Source organism: Oncorhynchus clarkii, chromosome 19, assembly GCF_045791955.1.
Source record: "Oncorhynchus clarkii lewisi isolate Uvic-CL-2024 chromosome 19, UVic_Ocla_1.0, whole genome shotgun sequence".
NCBI classification, from domain to species: domain Eukaryota; kingdom Metazoa; phylum Chordata; class Actinopteri; order Salmoniformes; family Salmonidae; genus Oncorhynchus; species Oncorhynchus clarkii.
Genome location: NC_092165.1, coordinates 65,150,135 through 65,177,679, shown reverse-complemented (window position 1 = coordinate 65,177,679; position 27,545 = coordinate 65,150,135). Strand labels below are relative to the sequence as shown.

The 27,545-nt window shown below is 45.4% G+C and overlaps 1 protein-coding gene across 4 annotated transcripts in view; it reads left to right on the top strand.

The window, feature by feature from the left end:
* Positions 1–27,545, top strand: part of LOC139375485 (histone-lysine N-methyltransferase NSD2-like) — a 76,682-nt gene that overhangs the window by 18,295 nt on the left and 30,842 nt on the right. For all 4 annotated transcript variants that reach the window (XM_071117314.1, XM_071117315.1, XM_071117313.1 and 1 more), the window contains 5 exons: positions 7,048–7,227; positions 7,810–7,966; positions 8,726–8,928; positions 24,748–24,851; positions 25,006–25,275. In XM_071117314.1, coding sequence (XP_070973415.1) covers positions 7,048–7,227; positions 7,810–7,966; positions 8,726–8,928; positions 24,748–24,851; positions 25,006–25,275 — 914 coding nt within the window. The remainder of the gene's footprint in view (positions 1–7,047; positions 7,228–7,809; positions 7,967–8,725; positions 8,929–24,747; positions 24,852–25,005; positions 25,276–27,545) is intronic.

Here is a 27,545-nt window from a genome sequence, read left to right as displayed (position 1 = left end):
AGTGAGTGTGGGTAGAGTCCAGTGAGTGTGGGTAGAGTCCAGTGAGTGTGGGTAGAGTCCAGTGAGTGTGGGTAGAGTCCAGTGAGTGTGGGTAGAGTCCAGTGAGTGTGGGTAGAGTCCAGTGAGTGTGGGTAGAGTCCAGTGAGTGTGGGTAGAGTCCAGTGAGTGTGTGTGTGGGTAGAGTCCATTGTGTGTGTGTGTGGGTAGAGTCCAGTGTGTGTGGGTAGAGTCCAGTGAGTGTGGGTAGAGTCCAGTGAGTGTGGGTAGAGTCCAGTGAGTGTGGGTAGAGTCCAGTGAGTGTGGGTAGAGTCCAGTGAGTGTGGGTAGAGTCCAGTGAGTGTGGGTAGAGTCCAGTGAGTGTGGGTAGAGTCCAGTGAGTGTGGGTAGAGTCCAGTGAGTGTGGGTAGAGTCCAGTGAGTGTGGGTAGAGTCCAGTGAGTGTGGGTAGAGTCCAGTGAGTGTGGGTAGAGTCCAGTGAGTGTGGGTAGAGTCCAGTGAGTGTGGGTAGAGTCCAGTGAGTGTGGGTAGAGTCCAGTGAGTGTGGGTAGAGGCGAGTGAGTGTGGGTAGAGGCGAGTGAGTGTGGGTAGAGGCGAGTGAGTGTGGGTAGAGGCGAGTGAGTGTGGGTAGAGGCGAGTGAGTGTGGGTAGAGGCGAGTGAGTGTGTGTGTGTGGGTAGAGGCGAGTGAGTGTGTGTGTGTGGGTAGAGGCGAGTGAGTGTGTGTGTGTGGGTAGAGGCGAGTGAGTGTGTGGGTAGAGGCAAGTGAGTGTGTGGGTGTGTGGGTAGAGTCCAGTGAGTGTGTGTGGGTAGAGTCCAGTGAGTGTGTGTGGGTAGAGTCCAGTGTGTGTGGGTAGAGTTCAGTGAGTGTGTGTGTGTGGGTAGAGTCCAGTGAGTGTGTGTGTGTGTGGGTAGAGTCCAGTGAGTGTGTGTGTGTGTGTGTGTGGGTAGAGTCCAGTGAGTGTGTGTGTGTGTGTGGGTAGAGTCCAGTGTGGGTAGAGTCCAGTAAGTGTGTGTGTGGGTAGAGACCAGTGAGTGTGTGTGTGTGGGTAGAGTCCAGTGAGGGTGTGTGTGGGTAGAGTCCAGTGAGGGTGTGTGTGGGTAGAGTCCAGTGAGTGTGTGTGTGGGTAGAGTCCAGTGAGGGTGTGTGTGGGTAGAGTCCAGTGAGTGTGTGTGTGTGGGTAGAGTCCAGTGAGTGTGTGTGTGTGGGTAGAGTCCAGTGAGTGTGTGTGTGTGGGTAGAGTCCAGTGAGTGTGTGTGTGGGTAGAGTCCAGTGAGTGTGTGTGTGGGTAGAGTCCAGTGAGTGTGTGTGTGGGTAGAGTCCAGCGAGTGTGTGTGTGGGTAGAGTCCAGCGAGTGTGTGTGTGGGTAGAGTCCAGCGAGTGTGTGTGTGGGTAGAGTCCAGCGAGTTTGCGCGTGTGTGTGTGTGTGTGTGTGTGTGTGTGTGTGGGTAGAGTCCAGCGAGTGTGTGTGTGTGTGTGTGGATAGAGTCCAGCGAGGGTGTGTGGGTAGAGTCCAGCGAGGGTGTGTGGGTAGAGTCCAGCGAGGGTGTGTGGGTAGAGTCCAGCGAGGGTGTGTGGGTAGAGTCCAGCGAGGGTGTGTGGGTAGAGTCCAGCGAGGGTGTGTGGGTAGAGTCCAGCGAGTGTGTGTGTGGGTAGAGTCCAGCGAGTGTGTGTGTGGGTAGAGTCCAGCGAGTGTGTGTGTGGGTAGAGTCCAGCGAGTGTGTGTGTGGGTAGAGTCCAGCGAGTGTGTGTGTGGGTAGAGTCCAGCGAGTGTGTGTGTGGGTAGAGTCCAGCGAGTGTGTGTGTGGGTAGAGTCCAGTGAGGGTGTGTGTGTAGAGTCCAGTGAGGGTGTGTGTGTAGAGTCCAGTGAGGGTGTGTGGGTAGAGTCCAGTGAGGGTGTGTGGGTAGAGTCCAGTGAGGGTGTGTGGGTAGAGTCCAGTGAGGGTGTGTGGGTAGAGTCCAGTGAGGGTGTGTGGGTAGAGTCCAGTGAGGGTGTGTGGGTAGAGTCCAGCGAGGGTGTGTCTGTGTGTGGGTAGAGTCCAGTGAGTGTGTGTGTGTGTGTGGGTAGAGTCCAGTGAGTGCGTGTGTGGGTAGAGTCCAGTGAGTGAGTGCGTGTGTGGGTAGATTCCAGTGAGTGTGTGGGTAGAGTCCAGTGAGTGAGTGAGTGTGTGGGTAGAGGCCAGTGAGTGTGTGGGTAGAGTCCAGTGAGTGTGTGAGTGTGTGTAGAGTCCAGTGAGTGTGTGTGTGGGTAGAGTCCAGTGAGTGTGTGTGTGGGTAGAGTCCAGTGAGTGTGTGTGTGGGTAGAGTCCAGTGAGTGTGTGTGTGTGGGTAGAGTCCAGTGAGTGAGTGTGTGTGTGGGTAGAGTCCAGTGAGTGTGTGTGTGTGGGTAGAGTCCAGTGAGTGTGTGTGGGTAGAGTCCAGTGAGTGTGTGTGTGTGGGTAGAGTCCAGTGAGTGTGTGTGTGGGTAGAGTCCAGCGAGTTTGCGTGTGTGTGTGTGTGTGTGTGGGTAGAGTCCAGCGAGTGTGTGTGTGTGTGGATAGAGTCCAGCGAGGGTGTGTGGGTAGAGTCCAGCGAGGGTGTGTGGGTAGAGTCCAGCGAGGGTGTGTGGGTAGAGTCCAGCGAGGGTGTGTGGGTAGAGTCCAGCGAGGGTGTGTGGGTAGAGTCCAGCGAGGGTGTGTGGGTAGAGTCCAGCGAGGGTGTGTGGGTAGAGTCCAGCGAGGGTGTGTGGGTAGAGTCCAGCGAGGGTGTGTGGGTAGAGTCCAGCGAGGGTGTGTGGGTAGAGTCCAGCGAGGGTGTGTGGGTAGAGTCCAGCGAGGGTGTGTGGGTAGAGTCCAGCGAGGGTGTGCGTGTGTGTGGGTAGAGTCCAGTGAGTGAGTGCGTGTGTGGGTAGAGTCCAGCGAGGGTGTGCGTGTGTGTGGGTAGAGTCCAGCGAGGATGTGTCTGTGTGTGGGTAGAGTCCAGTGAGTGCGTGTGTGGGTAGAGTCCAGTGAGTGTGTGGGTAGAGTCCAGTGAGTGAGTGAGTGTGTGGGTAGAGTCCAGTGAGTGTGTGGGTAGAGTCCAGTGAGTGTGTGGGTAGAGTCCAGTGAGTGTGTGGGTAGAGTCCAGTGAGTGAGTGAGTGTGTGGGTAGAGTCCAGTGAGTGTGTGGGTAGAGTCCAGTGAGTGTGTGGGTAGAATCCAGTGAGTGTGTGTGTGGATAGAGTCCAGTGAGTGAGTGTGTGGGTAGAGTCCAGTGAGTGTGTGGGTAGAGGCCAGTTAGTGTGTGGGTAGAGTCCAGTGAGTGAGTGAGTGTGTGGGTAGAGTCCAGTGAGTGTGTGGGTAGAGTCCAGTGAGTGTGTGGGTAGAATCCAGTGAGTGTGTGTGTGGGTAGAGTCCAGTGAGTGTGTGTGTGGATAGAGTCCAGTGAGTGTGTGTGTGGGTAGAGTCCAGTGAGTGTGTGTGTGGATAGAGTCCAGTGAGTGTGTGTTTGGATAGAGTCCAGTGAGTGTGTGTAGAGTCCAGTGAGTGTGTGTGTGGGTAGAGTCCAGTGAGTGTGTGTGTGGGTAGAGTCCAGTGAGTGTGTGTGTGTGTGGGTAGAGTCCAGTGAGTGTGTGTGTGTGGGTAGAGTCCAGTGAGTGTGTGTGTGTGGGTAGAGTCCAGTGTGTGTGTGTGTGTGGGTAGAGTCCAGTGAGTGTGTGTGTGTGGGTAGAGTCCAGTGAGTGTGTGTGTGTGTGTGTATGGGTAGAGTCCAGTGAGTGTGTGTGTGTGTGTGTATGGGTAGAGTCCAGTGAGTGGTGTGTGTGTGTGTGTATGGGTAGAGTCCAGTGAGTGTGTGTGTGTGTGTGTGTATGGGTAGAGTCCAGTGAGTGTGTGTGTGTGTATGGGTAGAGTCCAGTGAGTGTGTGTGTGTATGGGTAGAGTCCAGTGAGTGTGTGTATGGGTAGAGTCCAGTGAGTGTACATCGAGCCTATGGGTTAGGGTTAGGGTTAAAAGAGAGTCGTTGCACAAATACGTAATACAGTAAGGGTTCAATGCAAATACTCCAGGTAGCCATTTGATGAACTGTTCAGCAGTCATATGGCTTGGGGGTACAAGCTTTTAAGGAGTATTTTGGTACCATACTGGCCCTCCGGCACTGCTTGCCGTGCGGCAGCAGAGAGAACGATCTATGACTTGGGTGGCTGGAGTCCTTGACAGTTTTTAGGAGCTTCCTCTGACACCGTCTGGTGTAGAGCTCCTGGATGGCAGGGAGCTGGGCCCTGTGATGTACTGGGCTGTACACACACCCTTACTCTGTAGCTCCTTGCGGCACTTGCCATACCAAGCGGTGATGCAACCAGTGCTCTCGACTGTCTTGGTGTGTTTGGACCATAATAGGTCCTTAGTGATGTGGACACCATGGAACTTGACTCTCTCAACCCGCTCCATTACAGCCCTGTCGAATGGGATGGGCTGGGCTGGGCCCTCCTTTTCCTGTAGTCCACAATCATCTCCTTTATCTTGGTGACGTTGAGGGACAGGTTGTTGTCCTGGCACCACACTGACAGGTCTCTGACCACCTCCCTATAGGCTGTCTCATTGTTGTTGGTGATCAGGCCTTCCACTGTTGTCGTCAGCAAACTTAATGAAGGTGTTGGAGTCGGTGAACAGTGAGTACAGGAGGGGACTGAGCACGCACCCACCCCTGAGGGGTCCCCATGTTAAGGATCAGCGTGGCGGATGTGTTACCAACCCTTACCACCTGGGGGCGGCCCGTCAGGTAGTCCAGGATCCAGTTGTGGAGGGAGATGTTTAGTCCCAGGGTCTCATGTCGGTGTTCCTTTTGTCCAGGTGGGAAAGGGCAGTGTGGAGTGCAATAGAGATTGCTTCATCTGTGGATCTGTTTGGGCGGTATGCAAATTGGAGTGGGTCTAGGGTTTCTGGGATAATGGTGTTGATGTGAGCCATTACAAGCCTTTCAAAGCACTTTGTGGCTACGAACGTGAGTGCTACGGGTTTGTAGTCATTTAGGCAGGTTGCCTTTGTGTTCTGGGCACAGGGACTATGGTGGTCTGCTTGAAGCATGTTGGTATATAGCCTTATAGAACCACCATGGAGCTGGAGGCCTGCTCCTTTACCCTCCTTTGTCTGGATCTCCTCCTTACAGCAGCCTTGTAAAACCACCATGGAGCTGGAGGCCTGCTCCTTTACCCTGCTTTGTCTGGATCTCCTCCTTATAGCAGCCTTGTAGAACCACCATGGAGCTGGAGGCCTACAATACACCATGATATTTGCTTGTTTCCAGTTAGTTTTTCACTTCCTCTTCATCCATTTGGTTGTTAGTGTTCAGAGTTTATAATTTTTTTTATTGATGCGATGATAGGCTATAGGTCAGTCTTTATTGGTCACATGCGTGCGACGCTTACATGTTTTACATTGAGGGAATGTTTTTCCTAAACAAATGAGGGATTTCTGAAAAATTTACTGACTGAAAAGTCAGTGAAACAAGTAAAAAACATGGCTGAAATTGTTGCAGCTTCAGCATGGACAACTGATAAACACCTGCCGTCTTTCCGCTGCAGAAGGGAGGAGAGAGACTATGGGCACCAATCACACAGGCACCTGCGGTCTTTTTCTTTTTTACACAGCATGGCCATCTTGAGTCATTTGGGTGTCTTAATTATTCAATCAAACAGTGTGCTTAAAGCGTCCGACATGCTCAGTGCAAATAGTTTATTTTATTCAAAAACACAGGGTGGAACAATTAATGTTTTAAAATTGATTGGTCTGGGGGGGAAAAAAATCAGCTTTAGAAACAAGACTCTCGGTCGACCAACATTTATTTTGGGAGGGAGGGGGGACAGCCCTAGAGATCTGACTGTCCATGGTCTATGATGTCAGTTGTGTTAATATCATGTGGTGTATTGTAGGTAAGCTGATGTCAGGTGTGTTAATATCATGGTGTATTGTAGGTAAGCTGATGTCAGGTGTGTTAACTTCTTGCTCCTACCTGAGACGCAGATGTCTCAACTACACACTTGGAAATGCAAATGCGCTACGCTAAATGTACTCGTTAAAACTCAAACGTTCATTAAAATACACATGCAGGGTATTGAATTAAAGCTACACTCGTTGTGATTCTAGCCAACAAGTCAGATTTTTAAAATGCTTTTCGGCGAAAGCATGAGAAGCTATTATCTGATAGCATGCAACACCCCAAAATGCCTGAAGGCGACGTAAACAAAATAATTAGCGTAGCCGGCGCTACACAAAAACGCAGAAATAAAATATAAAACATTCATTACCTTTGATGATATTCTTTGTTGGCACTCCTATATGTCCCATAAACATCACAAATTGGTCTTTTTCCCGATTAAATCCGTCCATGAATGCCCAAAATATCAATTTGTACAGCCTGTCTGCATCAGGAAAAAAGCTCTCTTCCAACACGCAACGTCATGTTTAAAAATTATATAAGTTGCCTATATTCTTTGACAAAACACTTCAACCTACTTTTATAACCCAACTTTAGGTATTTGTAAACGTTAATAAGCGATCAAATTGATCACTAGGCGATCTGTATTCAATAGCAGCTACACAAGAAAACAGTGTCCATTTTTCAATCTTCCAAAATCGATTGAGGTAGGCTGGATGGAATCACGGATCTATTGGTAATGTCTCAAAGGATTTTTGTCAATGAAAATGACGACATTTTTGGCGACATCGTGTGGAAGCTGTAGGAATTGCATCCGTCTCCATATTAAATTTGGTTTCCTTTAAACAATCCATGAAAGGGGCGCATGGATACTTTTTTCAGATTTCAGTGACCAGTTTTTCTTGCGCTTTTCGATGAAACACACGCTCTGTTATAGTCACAGCCGTGATTTAACCAGTTTTAGAAACTTCAGAGTGTTTTCTATCCACACATACTAATCATATGCATATACTATATTCCTGGCATGAGTAGCAGGACGCTGAAATGTTGCGCGATTTTTAACAGAATGTTCGAAAAAGGAGGGGGTAGGATAAAGAGGTTTATAATGGTGTACTGTAGGTAAGCTGATGTCAGGTGTGTTAATATCGTGGTGTATTGTAGGTAAGCTGATGCGTTGCCTGCGCTGTCCGGTGGCGTACCATACAGGAGAGGTGTGTGTTGCGGCTGGCAGTGAGATGTTGACCCCCACCACCATCATCTGCACCAACCATTTCTCACCCAAGAAGGGCTACAGCCACCACTCGCATGTCAACGTCAGCTGGTGCTTCGTCTGCTCCAAAGGTACAGATGCACAACTACACAGATACACAACTACACCACCAACTACACTATCAACTATACACACACTAACTACACAGATGAACAGCCACTAACTAGTCAACTTGTCCATTGTTTGGTCAATAGACTGTTGGTCGACAGGTCTTTTTGTTGTTGTCGCGCAGTAGCATATAGAGTGCATTCAGACCCCTTGACTCCCCCCCCCCTCATCAATCTACAAACAATACCCCACAATGACATCACAATACCCCATAATGACAAAGCACAAAAAACAGATTCCTTATTTACATAAGTATTCAGACCCTTTGCTATGAGACTAAATAGAGCTCAGGTGCATCCTTTCTATTGATCATCCTTTAGATGTTTCTGCAATTGTATTGGAGTCCACCTGTGGTAAATTCTATTGATTGGACATGATTTGGAAAGACACACCTGTCTATGTAATGTCCCACAGTTGACAGTGCATGTCAGAGCAGAAACCACCACTCACATGTCAGCTACACAATTGTGTTCTGAACAGTAGTTAGTCTGTAGTCCAAGCAGGAGAGACGTGTTGCCTTGTGTTCTAAGTCTGTGTGTGTGTAGGTGGCCAGCTCCTGTGCTGTGAGTCGTGTCCAGCAGCGTTCCATCCAGACTGTCTGAACATCGCCATGCCGGATGGCAGCTGGTTCTGTAACGACTGCCGCGCCGGAAAGAAACCCAAATACAGAGACATCATCTGGGTCAAGCTGGGCAACTACAGGTCAGTGCAGAGACCTGGCCAACTTTTTTACATTTTATTTTTTATTTCACCTTTATTTAACCAGGTAGGCTAGTTGAGAACAAGTTATCATTTACAACTGCGACCTGGCCAAGATAAAACACAGCAGTTCAACACATACAACAACACAGAGTTACACATGGAATAAACAAACATACAATCAATAATACAGTAGAAAAATCTATATACAGCATGTGCAAATGAGGTAGGATAAGGGAGGTAAGGCAATAAATAGGCCATGGTGGCGAAGTAATTACAATATAGCATTTAAACACTGGAATGGTAGATGTGCAGAAGATTAATGAATGTGCAAGTAGAGATACTGGGGTGCAAAGGAGCAAGATAAATAAATATATACAGTATGGGGATGAGGTAGATAGATGGGTTGTTTACAGATGGGCTATGTACAGTTGCAGTGATCTGTGAGCTGCTCTGACATCTGGTGCTTAAAGCTAGTGAGGGAGGTAAGTGTGTCCAGCTTCAGAGAGTTTTGCAGTTCGTTCCAGTCATTGGCAGCAGAGAACTGGAAGGAGAGGCGGCCAAAGGAAGAATTGGCTTTGGGGGTGTCCAGTGAGATATACCTGCTGGAGCGCGTGCTATGGGTAGGTGCTGCTATGGTGACCAGTGAGCTGAGATATGGCGGAGCTTTACCTAGCAGAGACTACGGGTCAGTCAGCAGTATGTTTGTGTAGAGCACTGCCTCCTCTCTCCCTTGGCCTAACTAACCCTAACCCTGTCCAGGTGGTGGCCTGCAGAGATACATCACCCTCGGAACATCCCCACCAACATCCAACACCTTCGCCATGAGATCGGAGAGTTCCCAGTTTTCTTCTTTGGTTCTAAGGACTACTTCTGGACGCACCAGGGCCGAGTTTTCCCCTACATGGAGGGAGACAGGGGCAGCAGGTTCCAGAAGAATGGGATAGGGAAGGTCTTCAAGAACGGTGAGCTGGAATATACAGCCCGCCCCCCATCTTGATCATATTGTATCCTCAAAGCCAGGGTTTCCCTAACTCTGTCCTGCCAATCCCCCACCCGTTAGCCGTTGTGTCGTGACTAGGAACAGCCCTTAGCCGTGGTATATTGGTATATATATTAGCCGTGGTATATTGGTATATATATTAGCCGTGGTATATTGGTATATATATTAGCCGTGGTATATTGGTATATATATTAGCCGTGGTATATTGGTATATATATTAGCCGTGGTATATTGGTATATATATTAGCCGTGGTATATTGGTATATATATTAGCCGTGGTATATTGGTATATATATTAGCCGTGGTATATTGGTATATATATTAGCCGTGGTTATTGGTATATATATTAGCCGTGGTATATTGGTATATATATTAGCCGTGGTATATTGGTATATACAGTGCCTTGCGAAAGTATTCGGCCCCTTGAACTTTGCGACCTTTTGCCACATTTCAGGCTTCAAACATAAAGATATAAAACTGTATTTTTTTGTGAAGAATCAACAACAAGTGGGACACAATCATGAAGTGGAACGACATTTATTGGATATTTCAAACTTTTTTAACAAATCAAAAACTGAAAAATTGGGCGTGCAAAATTATTCAGCCCCCTTAAGTTAATACTTTGTAGCGCCACCTTTTGCTGCGATTACAGCTGTAAGTCTGTATGTCTCTATCAGTTTTGCACATTGAGAGACTGACATTTTTTCCCATTCCTCCTTGCAAAACAGCTCGAGCTCAGTGAGGTTGGATGGAGAGCATTTGTGAACAGCAGTTTTCATTTCTTTCCACAGATTCTCGATTGGATTCAGGTCTGGACTTTGACTTGGCCATTCTAACACCTGGATATGTTTATTTTTGAACCATTCCATTGTAGATTTTGCTTTATGTTTTGGATCATTGTCTTGTTGGAAGACAAATCTCCGTCCCAGTCTCAGGTCTTTTGCAGACTCCATCAGGTTCTTTCAGAATGGTCCTGTATTTGGCTCCATCCATCTTCCCATCAATTTTAACCATCTTCCCTGTCCCTGCTGAAGAAAATCAGGCCCAAACCATGATGCTGCCACCACCATGTTTGACAGTGGGGATGGTGTGTTCAGCTGTGTTGCTTTTACGCCAAACATAACGTTTTGCATTGTTGCCAAAAAGTTAAATTTTGGTTTCATCTGACCAGAGCACCTTCTTCCACATGTTTGGTGTGTCTCCCAGGTGGCTTGTGGCAAACTTGAAACAACACTTTTTATGGATATCTTTAAGAAATGGCTTTCTTCTTGCCACTCTTCCATAAAGGCCAGATTTGTGCAATATACGACTGATTGTTGTCCTATGGACAGAGTCTCCCACCTCAGCTGTAGATCTCTGCAGTTCATCCAGAGTGATCATGGGCCTCTTGGCTGCATCTCTGATCAGTCTTCTCCTTGTATGAGCTGAAAGTTTAGAGGGACGGCAGGTCTTGGTAGATTTGCAGTGGTCTGATACTCCTTCCATTTCAATATTATCGCTTGCACAGTGCTCCTTGGGATGTTTAAAGCTTGGGAAATCTTTTTGTATCCAAATCCGGCTTTAAACTTCTTCACAACAGTATCTCGGACCTGCCTGGTGTGTTCCTTGTTCTTCATGATGCTCTCTGCGCTTTTGACGGACCTCTGAGACTATCACAGTGCAGGTGCATTTATACGGAGACTTGATTACACACAGGTGGATTGTATTTATCATCATTAGTCATTTAGGTCAACATTGGATCATTCAGAGATCCTCACTGAACTTCTGGAGAGAGTTTGCTGCACTGAAAGTAAAGGGGATGAATTATTTTGCACGCCCAATTTTTCCGTTTTTGATTTGTTAAAAAAGTTTGAAATATCCAATAAATGTCGTTCCACTTCATGATTGTGTCCCACTTGTTGTTGATTCTTCACAAAAAAATACAGTTTTATATCTTTATGTTTGAAGCCTGAAATGTGGCAAAAGGTCGCAAAGTTCAAGGGGGCCGAATACTTTTGCAAGGCACTGTATATTAGCCGTGGTATATTGGTATATATATTAGCCATGGTATATTGATATATATATTAGCCGTGGTATATTGGTATATATATTAGCCGTGGTATATTGGTATATATATTAGCCGTGGTATATTGACACCCCTTTGGGCCTTATTGCTTAATTATAGTATCACTTACAGTAACTATCAACATGCGTACATAACATGGTCAAAGGTATGTGGACACCCTTCAAATGAGTGAATTAGGCTATTTTAGCCACACCTGTTGCTGACGGTGTATAAAATCGAGCATACAGCCAGCCATACAGTCTCCATAGACAAACATTGGCAGTAGAATGGTCTTACTGAAGAACTCAGCGACTTTCAACGTGCACCATCATTTCCAACTAGTCAGTTCGCCAGATTTCTGCCCTGCTAGAGCTGCCCTGATCCACTAAGTGCTGTAATTGTGAAGTGGAAACGTCTAGGAGCAACAACGGCTCAGCCATGAAGTGGCAGGCCACACAAGCTCACAGAACGGGACCGCAGAGTGCTGAAGTGCGTAGCGCGTTTAAATGATCTGTCCTCGGTTGCAACACTCACTACCGAGTTCCAAACTGCCTCTGGAAGCAACATCAGCACAAGAACTGTTCGTCTGGAGCTTGCTTCATGAAATGGGTTGGCAGCCACAAACAAGCCTAAGATCACCATGTGCATTTCCAAGCGTTGGCTGGATTGTGTAAAGCTCGCCGCCATTGGATTTTGGAGCAGCGTCTTGAATCACCCTTCACCATCTGGCACTCTGAAGGGACAAATTTGGGTTTGGCGATGCCAGGAGAACGCTACCTGCCCGAATGCGTAAGTGCCAACTGTAAAGTTTGGTGGATGAGGGATAGTTCCAGTTAAGGGACATCTTAACGCTACAGCATACAATAACATTCTAGACGATTCTGTGCTTCCAACTTTGTCGTAACAGTTTGGGTAAGGCCCTTTCCTGTTTCAGCATGACAACGCCCCTGTGCACAAAGCAAGGTCAGACAGAAATAGTTTGTTGATCGGTATGGAAGAACTTGACTGGCCTTGAGAGCCCGACCTCAACCCCATCAAACACCTTTGGGATGAATTGGAATGCTGACTAAGAGTCAGGCCTAATCGCCCAACAACAGTGCCCGACCTCACTATTGCTCTTGTGGCCGAATGAAGCGGGGACTTGCTTCCAATGTTCCTACATCTAGTGGAACGCCTTCCCAGAAGAGTGGGGGCTGTTATAGCAGCAATGTTCCAGTATCTAGTGGAACGCCTTCCCAGAAGATTGGAGGATGTTATAGCAGCAATGTTCCAGTATCTAGTGGAACGCCTTCCCAGAAGAGTGGGGGCTGTTATAGCAGCAATGTTCCAATATCTAGTGGAAAGCCTTCCCAGAAGAGTGCTGTTATAGCAGCAATGTTCCAACATCTAGTGGAACGCCTTCCCAGAAGAGTGGGGGCTGTTATAGCAGCAATGTTCCAATATCTAGTGGAAAGCCTTCCCAGAAGAGTGCTGTTATAGCAGCAATGTTCCAACATCTAGTGGAAAGCCTTCCCAGAAGAGTGGAGGCTGTTATAGCAGCAATGTTCCAGTATCTAGTGGAACGCCTTCCCAGAAGATTGGAGGCTGTTATAGCAGCAATGTTCCAGTATCTAGTGGAACGCCTTCCCAGAAGAGTGGGGGCTGTTATAGCAGCAATGTTCCAACATCTAGTGGAAAGCCTTCCCAGAAGAGGCCGTTATAGCAGCAATGTTCCAACATTTTATTTTACCTTTATTTAACCTTTATTTAACTAGGCAAGTCAGTTAAGAACAAATTCTTATTTTCAATGACGGCCTAGGAACAGTGGGTTAACTGCCTGTTCAGGGGCAGAACGACAGATTTGTACCTTGTCAGCTCGGGGGTTTGAACTTGCAACCTTCCAACGCTCTTAACCACTAGGCTACCCTGCCGCCCCATCTAGTGGAAAGCCTTCCCAGAAGGTTGGAGGCTGTTATAGAAGCAATGTTCCAACATCTATTGGAAAGCCTTCCCAGAAAAGTGGAGGCCGTTATAGCAGTAAAGGGGGGACCAACTCCATATTAATGCCAGAGATGTTGGAATGACATGTTAAAGCAGGTGTCCACACACTTTTGATCATGTAGCGTGTGTATGTACAGTTGAAGTCGGAAGTTTACATACACCTTAGCCAAATACATTTAAATTCAGTTTTTCACAATTCTTGACATTTAATCCAAGTAAATATTCCCTGTTTTAGGTCAGTTAGGATCACCACTTGCGAAATGTCAGAATAATAGTAGAGAGTGTTTTATTTCAGCTTTTATTTCTTTGATCACATTCCCAGTGGGTCAGAAGTTTACATACACTCAATTAGTATTTGGTAGCATTGCCTTTAAATTGTTTCACTTGGGTCAAATGTTTCGGGTAGCCTTCCACAAGCTTCCCACTATAAGTTGGGTGAATTTTGGCCCATTCCTCCTGACAGAGCTGGTGTAACTGAGTCAGGTTTGTAGGCCTCCTTGCTCGCACACGCTTTTTCAGTTCTGCCCACAAATTTTCTATGGGATTGAGGTCAGGGCTTTGTGATGGCCACTCCAATACCTTGACTTTGATGTCCTTAAGCCATTTTGCCACAACTTTGGAAGTATGCTTGGGGTCATTGTCCATTTGGAAGACCCATATGCGACCAAGCTTTAACTTCCAGACTGTCTTGAGATGTTGCTTCAATATATCCACATAATTTTCCTCCGTCGTGATGACATCTATTTTGTGAAGTGCACCAGTCCCTCCTGCAACAAAGCACCCCCTCAACATTATGCTGCCACCCCTGTGCTTCGTGGTTGAGATGGTGTTCTTCGGCTTGCAAGCCTCCCCGTTTTTCCTCCAAACATAATGATGGTCATTATGGCCAAACAGTTACATTTTTGTTTAATCGGACCAGAGGACATTTCTCCAAAAAGTACAAGCTTTGTCCCCATGTACAGTTGCAAACCGTAGCCTGGCTTTTTTTATGTCGGTTTTTGAGCAGTGGCTTCTTCCTTGCTGAGCGGCCTTTCAGGATATGTCGATATATGACTTGTTTGACTGGGGATATAGATACTTTTGTACCGGTTTCCTTCAGCATTTTCACAAGGTCCTTTGCTGTTGTTCTGGGATCGATTTGCACTTTTCGCACCAAAGTACGTTCATCTCTAGGAGACAACGCGTCTCCTTCTTGAGCGGTATGACGGCTGCGTGGTCCCATAGTGTTTATACTTGCGTACTATTGTTTGTACAGATGAACGTGATACCTTCAGGCGTTTGGAAATTGCTCCCAAGGATGAAGCAGATTTGTGGAGGTCTACAATTTTTTTTCTGAGGTCTTGGCTGATCTCTTTTACTATTCCCATGGTGTCAAGCAAGGAGGCACTGAGTTTGAAGGTAAGCCTTGAAATACATCCACAGGTACACCTCCAATTGACTCAAAGGATGTCAATTAGACTATCAGAAGCTTCTAAAGCCGTGACATAATTTTCTGGAATTTTCCAAGATGTTTAAAGGCCCAGTCAATTTAGTGTATGTAAACTTCTGACCCACTGGATTTGTGATACAGTGAAATCATCTGTCTGTAATCAATTGTTGGAAAAATGACTTGTCATACACAAAGTAGATGTCCTAACCGACTTTCCAAAACTATAGTTTGTTAACAAGAATTTTGTGGAGTGGTTGAAAAAGGAGTTTTAATGACTCCAACCTAAGTGTAGGTAAACTTCTGACTTCAACTGTGTGTGTGTATATATATATATATATGTATATTTTATATCACTTATTATATATGTAGTTGTATGCCATAAGTGATATTATATTTTCATACAGTACCAGTCAAAAGTTTGGACATCTACTCATGCCATGGTTTTGCTTTTTCCCCCCACTGTTTTCTACATTGTGGATGAATAGTGAAGACAAACTATTAAATGACACATATGGAATCATGTAGTAACCAAAAAAGTGTTAAACAAATAAAAATGTACATTAGATTCTTCAAAGTAGCCACCCTTTGCCTTGACAACTTTGCATACTCTTGGCATTCTCTCAACCAGTTGAACACTGGACAGAGGAACTCTGCCTAGAAGGCCAGCATTCCTGAGTCGCCTCTTCACTGTTGACGTTGAGACTGCGGTTTTGCGGGTACTATTTAATGAAGCTGCCAGTTGAGGACTTTAATGAAGCTGCCAGTTGAGGCATCTGTTTCTCAAACTAGACACACTAATGTACTTGTCCTCTTGCTCAGTTGTGCACCGGGGCCTCCCACTCTTTCTTTTCTGGTTAGAGACAGTTTGCGCTGTTCTGTGAAGGGAGTAGTCCACAGCGTTGTACGAGATCTTCAGTTTCTTGGCAATTTCTCGCATGGAATAGCCATCATCTCTCAGAACAAGAATAGACTGACGAGTTTCAGAAGAAAGTGATTTGTTTCTGGCCATTTTGAGCCTGTAATCAAAGTCATAGCTGCTGATGCTCCAGATACTCAACTAGTCTAAAGAAGGCCAGTTTTATTGCTTCTTTAATCAGGACAGTTTTCAGCTGTGCTAACATAATTGCAAACGGGTTTTCTAATGATCAATTAGCCTTTTAAAATGATAAACTTGGATTAGCTAACACAACATGCCATTGGAACACGAGTGATGGTTGCTGATAATGGACCTATGTAGATATTCCATTTAAAAATCTGCAGTTTCCAGTTTAACAATTTCTACACTGTATTTCTGATCAATTTGATGTTATTTTAATGGACAAACAATTGCTTTTCTTTCAAAAACAAGGACATTTCTACTTGACCCCAAACTTTTGAACGGTAGTGTGTATGTATGTGTATATATATATATATATATATATATGTGTATGTATATGTGTATATATATGTATATATATATATGTGTATATATATGTATATATATATGTATATATGTATATGTGTGTGTATATGTGTGTATATGTGTATATATATATATATATATATATATATATATATATATATGTGTGTATGTGTGTATATGTGTGTATATGTATACATTACGTGTGTGTATATTTCGTATATATGTATATGTGTGTATATATATATGTATATGTGTATATATGTATATATATGTATATGTGTATATATGTATATGTGTATATATGTGTATGTGTGTATATATATATATATGTATGTATGTATATATATATATATATATATGGCAGCGATTACAACCTCGAGTCTTGGTTATGATTCTAAGTTAGGCACACCTGTGTTTGGGAAGTTTCTCCCCTTTTCTGCAGATCCTCTCAAGCTCTGTCAGGTTGGATGGGGAGCGTCTCAGCACAGCTATTTTCAGATCTCTCCAGAGTTGTTAGATCGTGTTCAAGTCCGGGCTCTGGCAGGGCCACCCAAAGACATTCAGAGACTTGTTCTGAAGCCACTCGTGCCTTGTCCTGGCTGTGTGCTTAGGGTTGTTGTCCTGTTAGGAACTCAGACTGGGGCAAAAGTTGACCTGAGTGCCTAGAGCAGATTTTCATCAAGGATATCTCTGTACTTTGCTCTTTCCCTCAATCCTGATGAGTATTTTTGTATTTATTATGGATTCCCTTTAACTGCTGCCCTACTCTTCCTGGGGTCCAGCAAATTTAAGGCAGTTATAAAATGTTAAAAGCATTACAATACATACACAGATTTCACAACACACTGTGTGCCCTCAGGCCCCTACTCCACCACTACCACATCTACAGTACGTGTGTGTGTATATTCCGTATGTTATTGTGCTTATGCATGTCTGTCCCTATGTTTGTTGCTTCACGGTCACTGATGTTCCATAATTATTATTTTAAAAAAAAAATTATACTGCTGACATCAGTTACTTGATGTGAAATAGAGTTCCATGTAGTCATGGCTCTATGTAGTACTGTGTGCCTCCCATAGTCTGTTCTGGACTTGGGGGCTGTGAGGTAGGGTATCCATGGGTGTCTGAGCTGTGCACCAGTAATTTAAACAGACAGCTCGGTGCATTCATCTTGTCAATACCTCTCATAAATACAAGCAGTGATGAAGTCGATCTCTCCTCCACTTTGAGGCAGGAGAGATTGACATGCATATTATTGACGTTAGCTCTAAAACTAGGGCCTGTAGGACCTGCCTTGCTGATAGTGTTTTAGAAGGTAGAGCAGCGCTTTATTATGGACAGACTTATCCCCATCTCAACTACTGTTGTATCAATATGTTTTGACCATGACAGTTTACAATCCAGGGTTACTCCAAGCAGTTTAGTCACCTCAACTTGCTCAATTTCCACATCATTTATTACAAGATTTAGTTTAGGTTATGGTTTAGTGAATGATTTGTCCCAAATGCAATGCTTTTAGTTTTAGACATATTTAGGACTAACTTATTCCTTGCCACCTATTCTGAAACTAACTGCAGCTCTTTAAGTGTTGCTGTCATTTTTGTCGGGCTCCTGAGTGGCGCAGTGGTCTAAGGCACTGCATCTAAGGCACCCCATTATTTCTATCTCTACTTTGCACATTCTTCCACAGCAAATCTACCATTCCAGTGTTTTAATTGCTATATTGTATTTACTTTGCCACCATGGCCTTTATTTAAAAAAAAAATATTATTATTTTTTTGCCTTTTACCTCTCTTCTCACCTCATTTGCTCACATTGTATATAGACTTATTTTTCTACTGTATTATTGACTGTATGTTTGTTTTACTCCATGTGTAACTCTGTGTTGTTGTATGTGTCAAACTGCTTTGCTTTATCTTGGCCAGGTCTCAATTGTAAATTAGAACTTGTTCTCAACTTGCCCACCTGGTTAAATAAAGGTGAAATAAATAAAAAAAATCTCAGTACAAGAGGCGTCACTACAGTCCCTGGTTCGAGTCCCATAAGGCGGCGCACAATTGGCCCAGCGTCGTCCAGGTTTTGGCCGTGGGGGTAGGCCTTCATTGTAAATAAGAATGTGTTCTTAACTGACTTGCTTAGTTTACTAAGGGGGGAGAAAGAATAAGTCGCTGTAGTAGCTGACGTGTATAATGTTGAGTCATCCGCATACATACACACTGGCTTTACTCGAAGTCAGTGGCATGTCATTAGTAAAGATTGGAAAAAGTAGGTGGCCTAGACAGCTGCCCTGGGGAATTCCTGATGCTACCTGGATTATATTGGTGAGACTTCCATTTAAGAACACCCTTTGTGTTCTTTTAGACAGGTAACTCTAGCCACAATATAGCAGGGGGTGTAAAGGCTTAACACAAGTTTATCCAGCAGCAGACTGATCGATAATGTCAAAAGCCGCACTGAAGTCTAACAAAACAGCCCCACAATCTTTTCAGCGGAGTGGAGATGTTGTTTCCTACCTTCACCACCTGGGGGCGGCCAGTCAGGAAGTCCAGGACCCAGTTGCACAGGGCGGGGTCGAGACCCAAGGTCTCAAGCTTAATGAGTTTGGAGGGAACTAGGGTGTTGAATGCTGAGCTGTAGACGATGAACAGCATTCTCACATAGGTATTCCTCTTATCCAGATGGGTTAGGGCAGTGTGATGGCGATTGCATCGTCTGTGGACCTATTGGGGTGGTAAGCAAATTGAAATGTCTAGGGTGTCTGGTAAGGTAGAGGTGATATGATCCTTAACTAGCTTCTCAAAGCACTTCATGATGACAGAAGTGAGTGCTACGGGGCGATAGTCATTTAGTTCAGTTACCTTTGCCTTCTTGAGTACAGGAACAACGGTGGCCATCTTGAAGCATGTGGGGACAGCAGACTGGGATAGGGAGAGGTTTAATGTGCCTGTAAGCACACCAGCCAGCTGGTCTGCGCATGCTCAATACATTGGCCAATCGGTTGTGAAGCCAGACTTATTGGCCATTCCTTTTAGATCATCTCTCTCAACCATAAAATGTTTAAATTCCTCAATGTTTTTAGTCATTTTCTTAAACAGGTGAATGCTTATTAGTAACTGGAATAGTGTAGTGTCTGTTTGCACCTCATTACACACCACAGACAAACAAATATTATTTACGTCAACAACATAGGAATCACTACAAAACGTATACACTATATTAGGCCCAGCCTTTGGAACTTTGGTTTTCATAGATATTGCCACTATATTGTGATTATTACATCCGATGGATTTGGATACAGGTTTAAAGCACATTTCTGTAGGACTCGTAAAGATTATGTTGATGATTTTATTCCTGTGCTGTTTGTAACTACCCCGGCGCCGACAGAGATGGCCGCCTCGCTTCGCGTTCCTAGGAAACTATGCAGTTTTTAGTTTTTTTACGTTATTTCTTACATTGGTACCCCAGGTCATCTTAGGTTTCATTACATACAGTCGAGAAGAACTACTGAATATAAGAGCAGCGTCAACTCACCATCAGTACAACCAAGAATATGACTTTCGCGAAGTGGATCCTGTGTTCTGCCTTTCACCCAGGACAACGGAATGGATCCCAGCCGGCGACCCAAAAAAACGACTTCGTAAAAGAGGGAAACGAAGCGGTCTTCTGGTCAGACTCCGGAGACGGGCACATCGAGCACCACTCCCTAGCATACTTCTCGCCAATGTCCAGTCTCTTGACAACAAGGTTGATGAAATCCGAGCAAGGGTAGCATTCCAGAGGGACATCCGAGACTGTAACGTTCTTTGCTTCACGGAATCATGGCTCACTCGAGAGACGCTATCGGAGTCGGTGCAGCCAGCTGGTTTCTCCACGCATCGCGCCGACCGAAACTAACATCTTTCTGGTAAGAAGAGGGGCGGGGGCGTATGCTTTATGGTTAACGAGACGTGGTGTGGTCACAACAACATACAGGAACTCAAGTCCTTCTGTTCACCTGATTTAGAATTCCTCACATTCAAATGTCGACCGCATTATCTACCAAGGGAATTCTCTTCGATTATAATCACAGCCGTATATATTCCCCCCCAAGCAGACACATCGATGGCTCTGAACAAACTTTATTTGACTCTTTGCAAACTGGAATCCACATATCCTGAGGCTGCATTCATTGTAGCTGCTGATTTTAACAAGGCCAATCTGAAAGCAAGACTCCCTAAATTGTATTAGCATATCGATTGTGCAACCAGGGCTGGCAAAACCTTGGATCATTGCTATTCTAACTTCCGCGGCGCATATAAGGCCCTCCCCCGCTCTCCTTTCGGAAAAGCTGACCACGACTCCATTTGGTTGCTCCCTGCCTACAGACAGAAGCTAAAACAAGAAGCTCCCGCGCTGAGGTCTGTTCAACGCTGGTCCGACCAATCTGATTCCACGCTCCAAGACTGCTTCTATCACGTGGACTGGGATATGTTTCGTATGGCGTCAAACAACAACATTGACGAATACGCTGATTCGGTGAGCGAGTTCATTAGAACATGCGTTGAAGATGTTGTTCCCATAGCAACGATTAAAACATTCCCAAACCAGAAACCGTGGATTGATGGCAGCATTCGCGTGAAACTGAAAGCGCGAACCACTGCTTTTAATCAGGGCAAGGTGACCGGAAACATGACCGGATACAACAGTGTAACTATTCCCTCCGCAAGGCAATCAAACAAGCTAAGCGTCAGTATAGAGACAAAGTAGAATCGTAATTCAACGGCTCAGACACAAGAGGTATGTGGCAGGGTCTACAGTCAATCACAGATTACAAAAAGAAAACCAGCCCAGTCACGGACCAGGATGTCTTGCTCCCAGGCAGACTAAATAACTTTTTTGCCCGCTTTGAGGACAATACAGTGCCACTGACACGGCCCGCAACCAAAACATGCGGACTCTCCTTCACTGCAGCCGAGGTGAGTAAAACATTTAAACGTGTTAACCCTCGCAAGGCTGCAGACCCAGACGGCATCCCCAGCCGCGCCCTCAGAGCATGCGCAGACCAGCTGGCTGGTGTGTTTACGGACATATTCAATCAATCCCTATCCAAGTCTGCTGTTCCCACATGCTTCAAGAGGGCCACCATTGTTCCTGTTCCCAAGAAAGCTCAGGTAACTGAGCTAAACGACTACCGCCCCGTAGCACTCACTTCCGTCATCATTAAGTGCTTTGAGAGACTAGTCAAGGACCATATCACCTCCACCCTACCTGACACCCTAGACCCACTCCAATTTGCTTACCGCCCAAATAGGTCCACAGACGATGCAATCTCAACCACACTGCACACTGCCCTAACCCATCTGGACAAGAGGAATACCTATGTGAGAATGCTGTTCTTCGACTACAGCTCAGCATTTAACACCATAGTACCCTCCAAACTCGTCATCAAGCTCGAGACCCTGTGCAACTGGGTACTGGACTTCCTGACGGGCCGCCCCCAGGTGGTGAGCGTAGGTAACATCTCCACCCCGCTGATCCTCAACACTGGGGCCCCACAAGGGTGCGTTCTGAGCCCTCTCCTGTACTCCCTGTTCACCCACGACTGCGTGGCCACGCACGCTTCCAACTCAATCATCAAGTTTGCGGACGACACAACAGTAGTAGGCTTGATTACCAACAACGACGAGACGGCCTACAGGGAGGAGGTGAGGGCCCTCGGAGTGTGGTGTCAGGAAAATAACCTCACACTCAACGTCAACAAAACTAAGATGATTGTGGACTTCAGGAAACAGCAGAGGGAACACCCCCCTATCCACATCGATGGAACAGTAGTGGAGAGGGTAGTAAGTTTTAAGTTCCTCGGCGTACACATCACAGACAAACTGAATTGGGTAGTGAGGGTAGTGAGGTCAGCACAACGCATCACCGGGCTACAAACTACTTCCAGGACACCTACACCACTCGATGTCACAGAAGGCCATAAAGATCATCAAGGACAACAACCACCCGAGCCACTGCCTGTTCACCCCGCTATTATCCAGAAGGTGAGGTCAGTACAGGTGCATCAAAGCTGGGATCGAGAGATTGAAAAACAGCTTCTATCTCAAGGCCATCAGACTGTTAAACAGCCACCACTAACATTGAGTGGCTGCTGCCAACACACTGACTCAACTCCAGCCACTTTAATAATGGGAATTGATGGGAATTGATGTAAAATATATCACTAGCCACTTTAAACAATGCTACTTAATATAATGTTTACATACCTTACATTATTTATCTCATATGTATACGTATATACTGTACTCTATATCATCTACTGCATCTTTATGTAATACATGTATCACTAGCCACTTTAAACTATGCCACTTTGTTTACATACTCATCTCATATGTATATACTGTACTCGATACCATCTACTGCATCTTGCCTATGCCGCTCTGTACCATCACTCATTCATATATCTTTATGTACATATTCTTTATCCCTTTACACTTGTGTGTGTATAAGGTAGTAGTTTTGGAATTGTTAGCTAGATTACTCGTTGGTTATTACTGCATTGTCGGAACTAGAAGCACAAGCATTTCGCTACACTCGCATTAACATCTGCTAACCATGTGTATGTGACAAATAACATTTGATTTGATAACCTGAACGCAGGCACTGGTAACAGTTTGAAGCTTTTTCTTGAGTGGGCAGCTTGATTGGAAAAAAAAGAAGTCCAGAAAATATACCTCAAAGCATTTCACTCACTTTATCCAGATACTGACTGTCAGCACTTGGTGGTCTATAGCAGCTTCCCACCAGAATGGTCTTTAGGTGAGGCAGATGAACCTGTAGCCATATTACTTTAACATGAGATCCTCTCTAAGCTTTACAGGATTGTGGTTCTGAATATAAACAGCCACACCTCCACCTTTGGCATTTCTGTATTTTCTGTAAATGTTATAACCTCGTATTGCTACCACTGTATTATCAAAGGTATAGTCTAGGTGAGTTTCATAGATGGTCAGAATATGAATGTCATCTGTTACTAGCAAATTCATGATTTCATAAACCTTGTTTCTTAAGCTACATATGTTAACATGGGCTATTTTGAGCACTTCTTCTGGGATGCTTGTTTATATTGCTTTACTGGGAAGCTTAGCAGAAGTAGATATGGTCATGTTGTTTATTAGTGTAGGGTGAGCTGCACACAGTGGACTTTTTTAGGGCCTCAGTGCTATCAGTATTAAATCTGGTTCGTAGGCACATGATTACTGCATACAATAGCTGTAGGAACAGGGCAGTTAGAGGGACATATTAGGTTACTTTGTCTTTCAACGCCCCTGGTATAATGTACATTAACTGAGCTGGGCTTGGGTCATTGATAAGTCATTGTCTCAATGTATAATTCAGTGAAGTAACCCAGGAACCCAATGATTTGTCCACAAAAGTTATAGCCATTAAACTGCAATCGCGTAGCCAGTTGTGAAGAGAGATTCCTGCTAAAGTGTTCAATGCCACTATTCAGCGAGGGCACAGGGCCAGATATGATGGGTCTTTTATTAGTGTCTAGCAGAGAGCCAATCAGCTCACATTTCTTGCCATGGAGCAAGAAACACTTACTTTTGGTCAAAGTTAAAAGTAAGTGTCAATATCTGGTGTGGCCACCAGCTCCATTACGTATTGCAGTGCATCTCCTAATGGACTGCACTAGATTTGACAGTTCTTGCTGTGAGATGTCAACCCACTTTTCCACCAAGGTCCCGGACATTTCTGGGGGGAATGGCCCTAGCCCTCACCCTCTGATCCAACAGGTCCCAGATGTGCTCAATGGGATTGAGATCCAGGATCTTCACTGGCCATGGCAGAACACTGACATTCCTGTCTTGCAGGAAATCAGACTTACTGCTCGTTCTATGCGTGGTGGCATTGTCATGCTGGAGGGTCATGTCAGGGTGAGCCTGCAAGAAGGGTACCATGAGGGAGGAGGTTGTCTTCCCTGTAACGCACAGCATTGAGATTGCCTGCAATGACAACAAGCTCAGTCCGATGATGCTGTGACACACCGACCACGACGGACCCTCCACCTGCAAATCGATCCCGCTCCAGAGTACAGGCCTCGGTGCAACGCTCATTCCTTCGACGATAAACGTGAATCCGACCATCACCCCTTGTGAGACAAAACGGTGACTTGTTAGTGAAGAGCACTTTTTGCCAGTCTTGTCTGGTCCAGCGATGGTGGGTTTGTGCCCATAGGCAATGTTGTTGCCAGTGATGTCAAGTAAGGACCTGCCTTACAACAGGCCTATAAGCCCTCAGTCCAGCCTCTCTCAGCCTATTGAGGACAGGCTGAGCACTGATGGAGGGATTGTGCGTTCCTGGTGTAACTTGGGCAGTTGTTGCCAGCCTGTACCTGTCTCGCAAGTGTGATGTACCGATCCTGTGTAGGTGTTACACGTGGTCTGCCACTGCGGGGACAATCAGCTGTCCGTCCTGTCTTCCTGTAGCGCTGTCTTAGGCGTCTCACAGTACGGACGTTGCAATTTATTGCCCTGGCCACATCTGCAGTCCTCAGGCCTCCTTGCCTAAGGCACGTTCACGCAGATAAGGGTCTCTGGGCATCTTTCTTTTGGTGTTTTTCAGAGTCAGTAGTAGAAAGGCCTCTTTAGTGTCCTAAGTTTTCATAACTGTGACCTTAATTGTCCACCGTCTGTAAGCTGTTCCACAGGTGCATGTTCATTAATTGTTTATGGTTCATTGAACAAGCATGGGAAACAGTGTTTAAACCCTTTACAATGAAGATCTGTGAAGTTATTATGATTTTTACTAATTATCTTTGAAAGACAGGGTCCTGAAAATGGATGTTGCTTTTTTTGCTGAGTTTATAATTACATGTTATAAAATATATTGGTTATAGTATAACTGTAAGACGACAGAATATAACAATATAATCTCTCTCCAGCGCTGTTGGATGCGGAGACTCGCTTCAAGGAGATCAAGATGGAACGGGAGGCCAAGGAGGCGCAGGAGAACAACAGGAAACCACCTCCGTACAAATACATCAAGGTCTGAACTCTATAACCCTAACCCTTTAACGATACTCTTAATTCTGTTGTGAAACTGTCTAACCCAGTCCATCAAACTCAGTTCAACCCAGTCCAGTTTTGATATATTCCATGTATGTAATAGTTGTTCTCCCCTGTGTGTGTGTGTTCTGCAGATCAACAAGCCATGTGGCCGGGTGCAGGTCTACACAGCCGACGTGTCGGAGATTCCCAAGTGTAACTGTAAGCCCACGGACGAGAAGCCATGTGGGTTTGAGTCAGAATGCCTGAACAGGATGTTGATGTACGAGTGCCACCCTCAGGTCTGTCCCAATGCAGAGCGATGCTGCAACCGGGACTTCACTAAGAGACACTACCCAGAGACTAAGATCATCAAGACTGCTGGCAAGGGCTGGGGCCTGGTGGCACTACGGGATATTAAGAAGGTATATTTATTATATATACAGTGCATTTGGAAAGTATTCAGACTCCTTGACTCTACATTTTGTTACTTTTACAGCCTTATTCTAAAATGTATTAATTCGTTTTTTTCCCTCATCAATCTACACACGATACTACATAATGACAAAGCAAAATAGCATTTTTAGAATTTTTCAAATGTATTAAAAATATCAAATTTACCAAGAATTCAGACCCTTTATCCAGAACTTTGTTGAAGCACCTTTGGCAGCGATTACAGCCTCGAGTCTTCTTGGGTATGATGCTACAAGCTTGGCACACCTGTATTTGGGGAGTTTCCTCTCAAGCTCTGTCAGGTTAGATGGGGAGCGTCGCTGCACAGCTATTTTCAGGTCTCTCCAGAGATGTTCGAGTCCAGGCTCTGGCTGGGCCACTCGAGGACATTCAGAGATTTGTCCTGAAGCCACTCCTGCGTTGTCTTTGCTGTGTGCTTAGGGTCATTGTCCTGTTGGAAGGTGAACCTTCGCACCAATCTGAGGTCCTGACCGCTCTGGAGCAGGTTGCCATCAAGGATCTTTGTACTTTGCTCGGTTCATCTTTCCCTTGATCCTGACTAGTCTCCCAGTCCCTGCCACTGAAAAACATCCCCACAGCATAATGCTGCCACCACCATTCTTCACCATAGGGATGGTCCCAGTTTTCCCCTAGAGGTGACGCTTGGCATTCAGGCCAGAGAGTAAACTCTTGGTTTCATCAGACCAGAGAATCTTGTTTCTCATGGTCTATGTCGTTTAGGTGCCTTTTTGGCAAACTCCAAGTGGACTGTTGTGCCTTTAACTGAGGAGTTGCTTCCGTCTGGCCACTCTACCATTAAGGCCTGATTGGTGAAGTGCTGCAGAGATGGTTCTGGAAGGTTCTCCCATCTCCACAGAGGAGCTCGGGTGTCAGTGACCATCGGGTTCTTGGTCACCTCCATGACTAATGCCCTTCTCCCCCAATTGCTCAGTTTGGCCGGGTGGCCAGCTCTAGGAAGAGTCTTGGTGGTTCCAAACTTCTTCCATTTAAGAATGATGGAGGCCACGGGGTTCTTGGAACTTCAACGCTGCAGAAATGTATTGGTACCCTTCCCCAGATCTGTGCCTCGACACAATCCTGTCTCGGAGCTCTACGGACAATTCCTTCGACCTCATGGCTTGGTTTTTGCTCTGACATGCACTGTCAACTGTGGGACCTTATATAGACAGGTGTGTTCCTTTCCAAATCATGTCCAATCAATTGAATTGACCACAGGTGGACTCCAAGTTGTCGAAACATCTCAAGGATGATCAATGGAAACAGGATGCAGCTGAGCTCTATTTCAACTCTCATAGCAAAAGGTCTGAATACTTATGTAAATAATGTATTTCCGTTTAAAAATACAGTGGGGCAAAAAAGTATTTAGTCAGCCACCAATTGTGCAAGTTCTCCCACTTAAAAAGATGAAAGAGGCCTGTAATTTTCATCATAGGTACACTTCAAATATGACAGACAAAATGAGAAAAGAAAATCCAGAAAATCCCATTGTAGGATTTTTAATGAATGTATTTGCAAATTATTGTGGAAAATAAGTATTTGGTCAATAACAAAAGTTTATCTCAATACTTTGTTATATACCCTTTGTTGGCAATGACAGAGGTCAAACGTTTTCTGTAAGTCTTCACAAGGTTTTCACACACTGTTGCTGGTATTTTGGCCTATTCCTCCATGCAGATCTCCTCTAGAGCAGTGATGTTTTGGGGCTGTTGCTGGGCAACACGAACTTTCAACTCCCTCCAAAGATGTTCTATGGGGTTGAGATCTGGAGATTGGCTAGGCCACTCCAGGACCTTGAAATGCTTCTTACGAAGTCACTCCTTCGTTGCCCGGGCGGTGTGTTTGGGATCATTGTCATGCTGAAAGACCCAGCCATGTTTCATCTTCAATGCCCTTGCTGATGGAAGGAGGTTTTCACTCAAAATCTCACGATACATGGCCCCATTCATTCTTTCCTTTACACGGATCAGTCGTCCTGGTCCCTTTGCAGAAAAACAGCCCCAAAGCATGATGTTTCCACCCCCATGCTTCACAGTAGGTATGGTGTTCTTTGGATGCAACTCAGCCTTCTTTGTCCTCCAATCACAACGAGTTGAGTTTTTACCAAAAAGTTATATTTTGGTTTCATCTGACCATATGACATTCTCCCAATCTTCTTCTGGATCATCCAAATGCTCTCTAGCAAACTTCAGACGGGCCTGGACATGTACTGGCTTAAGCAGGG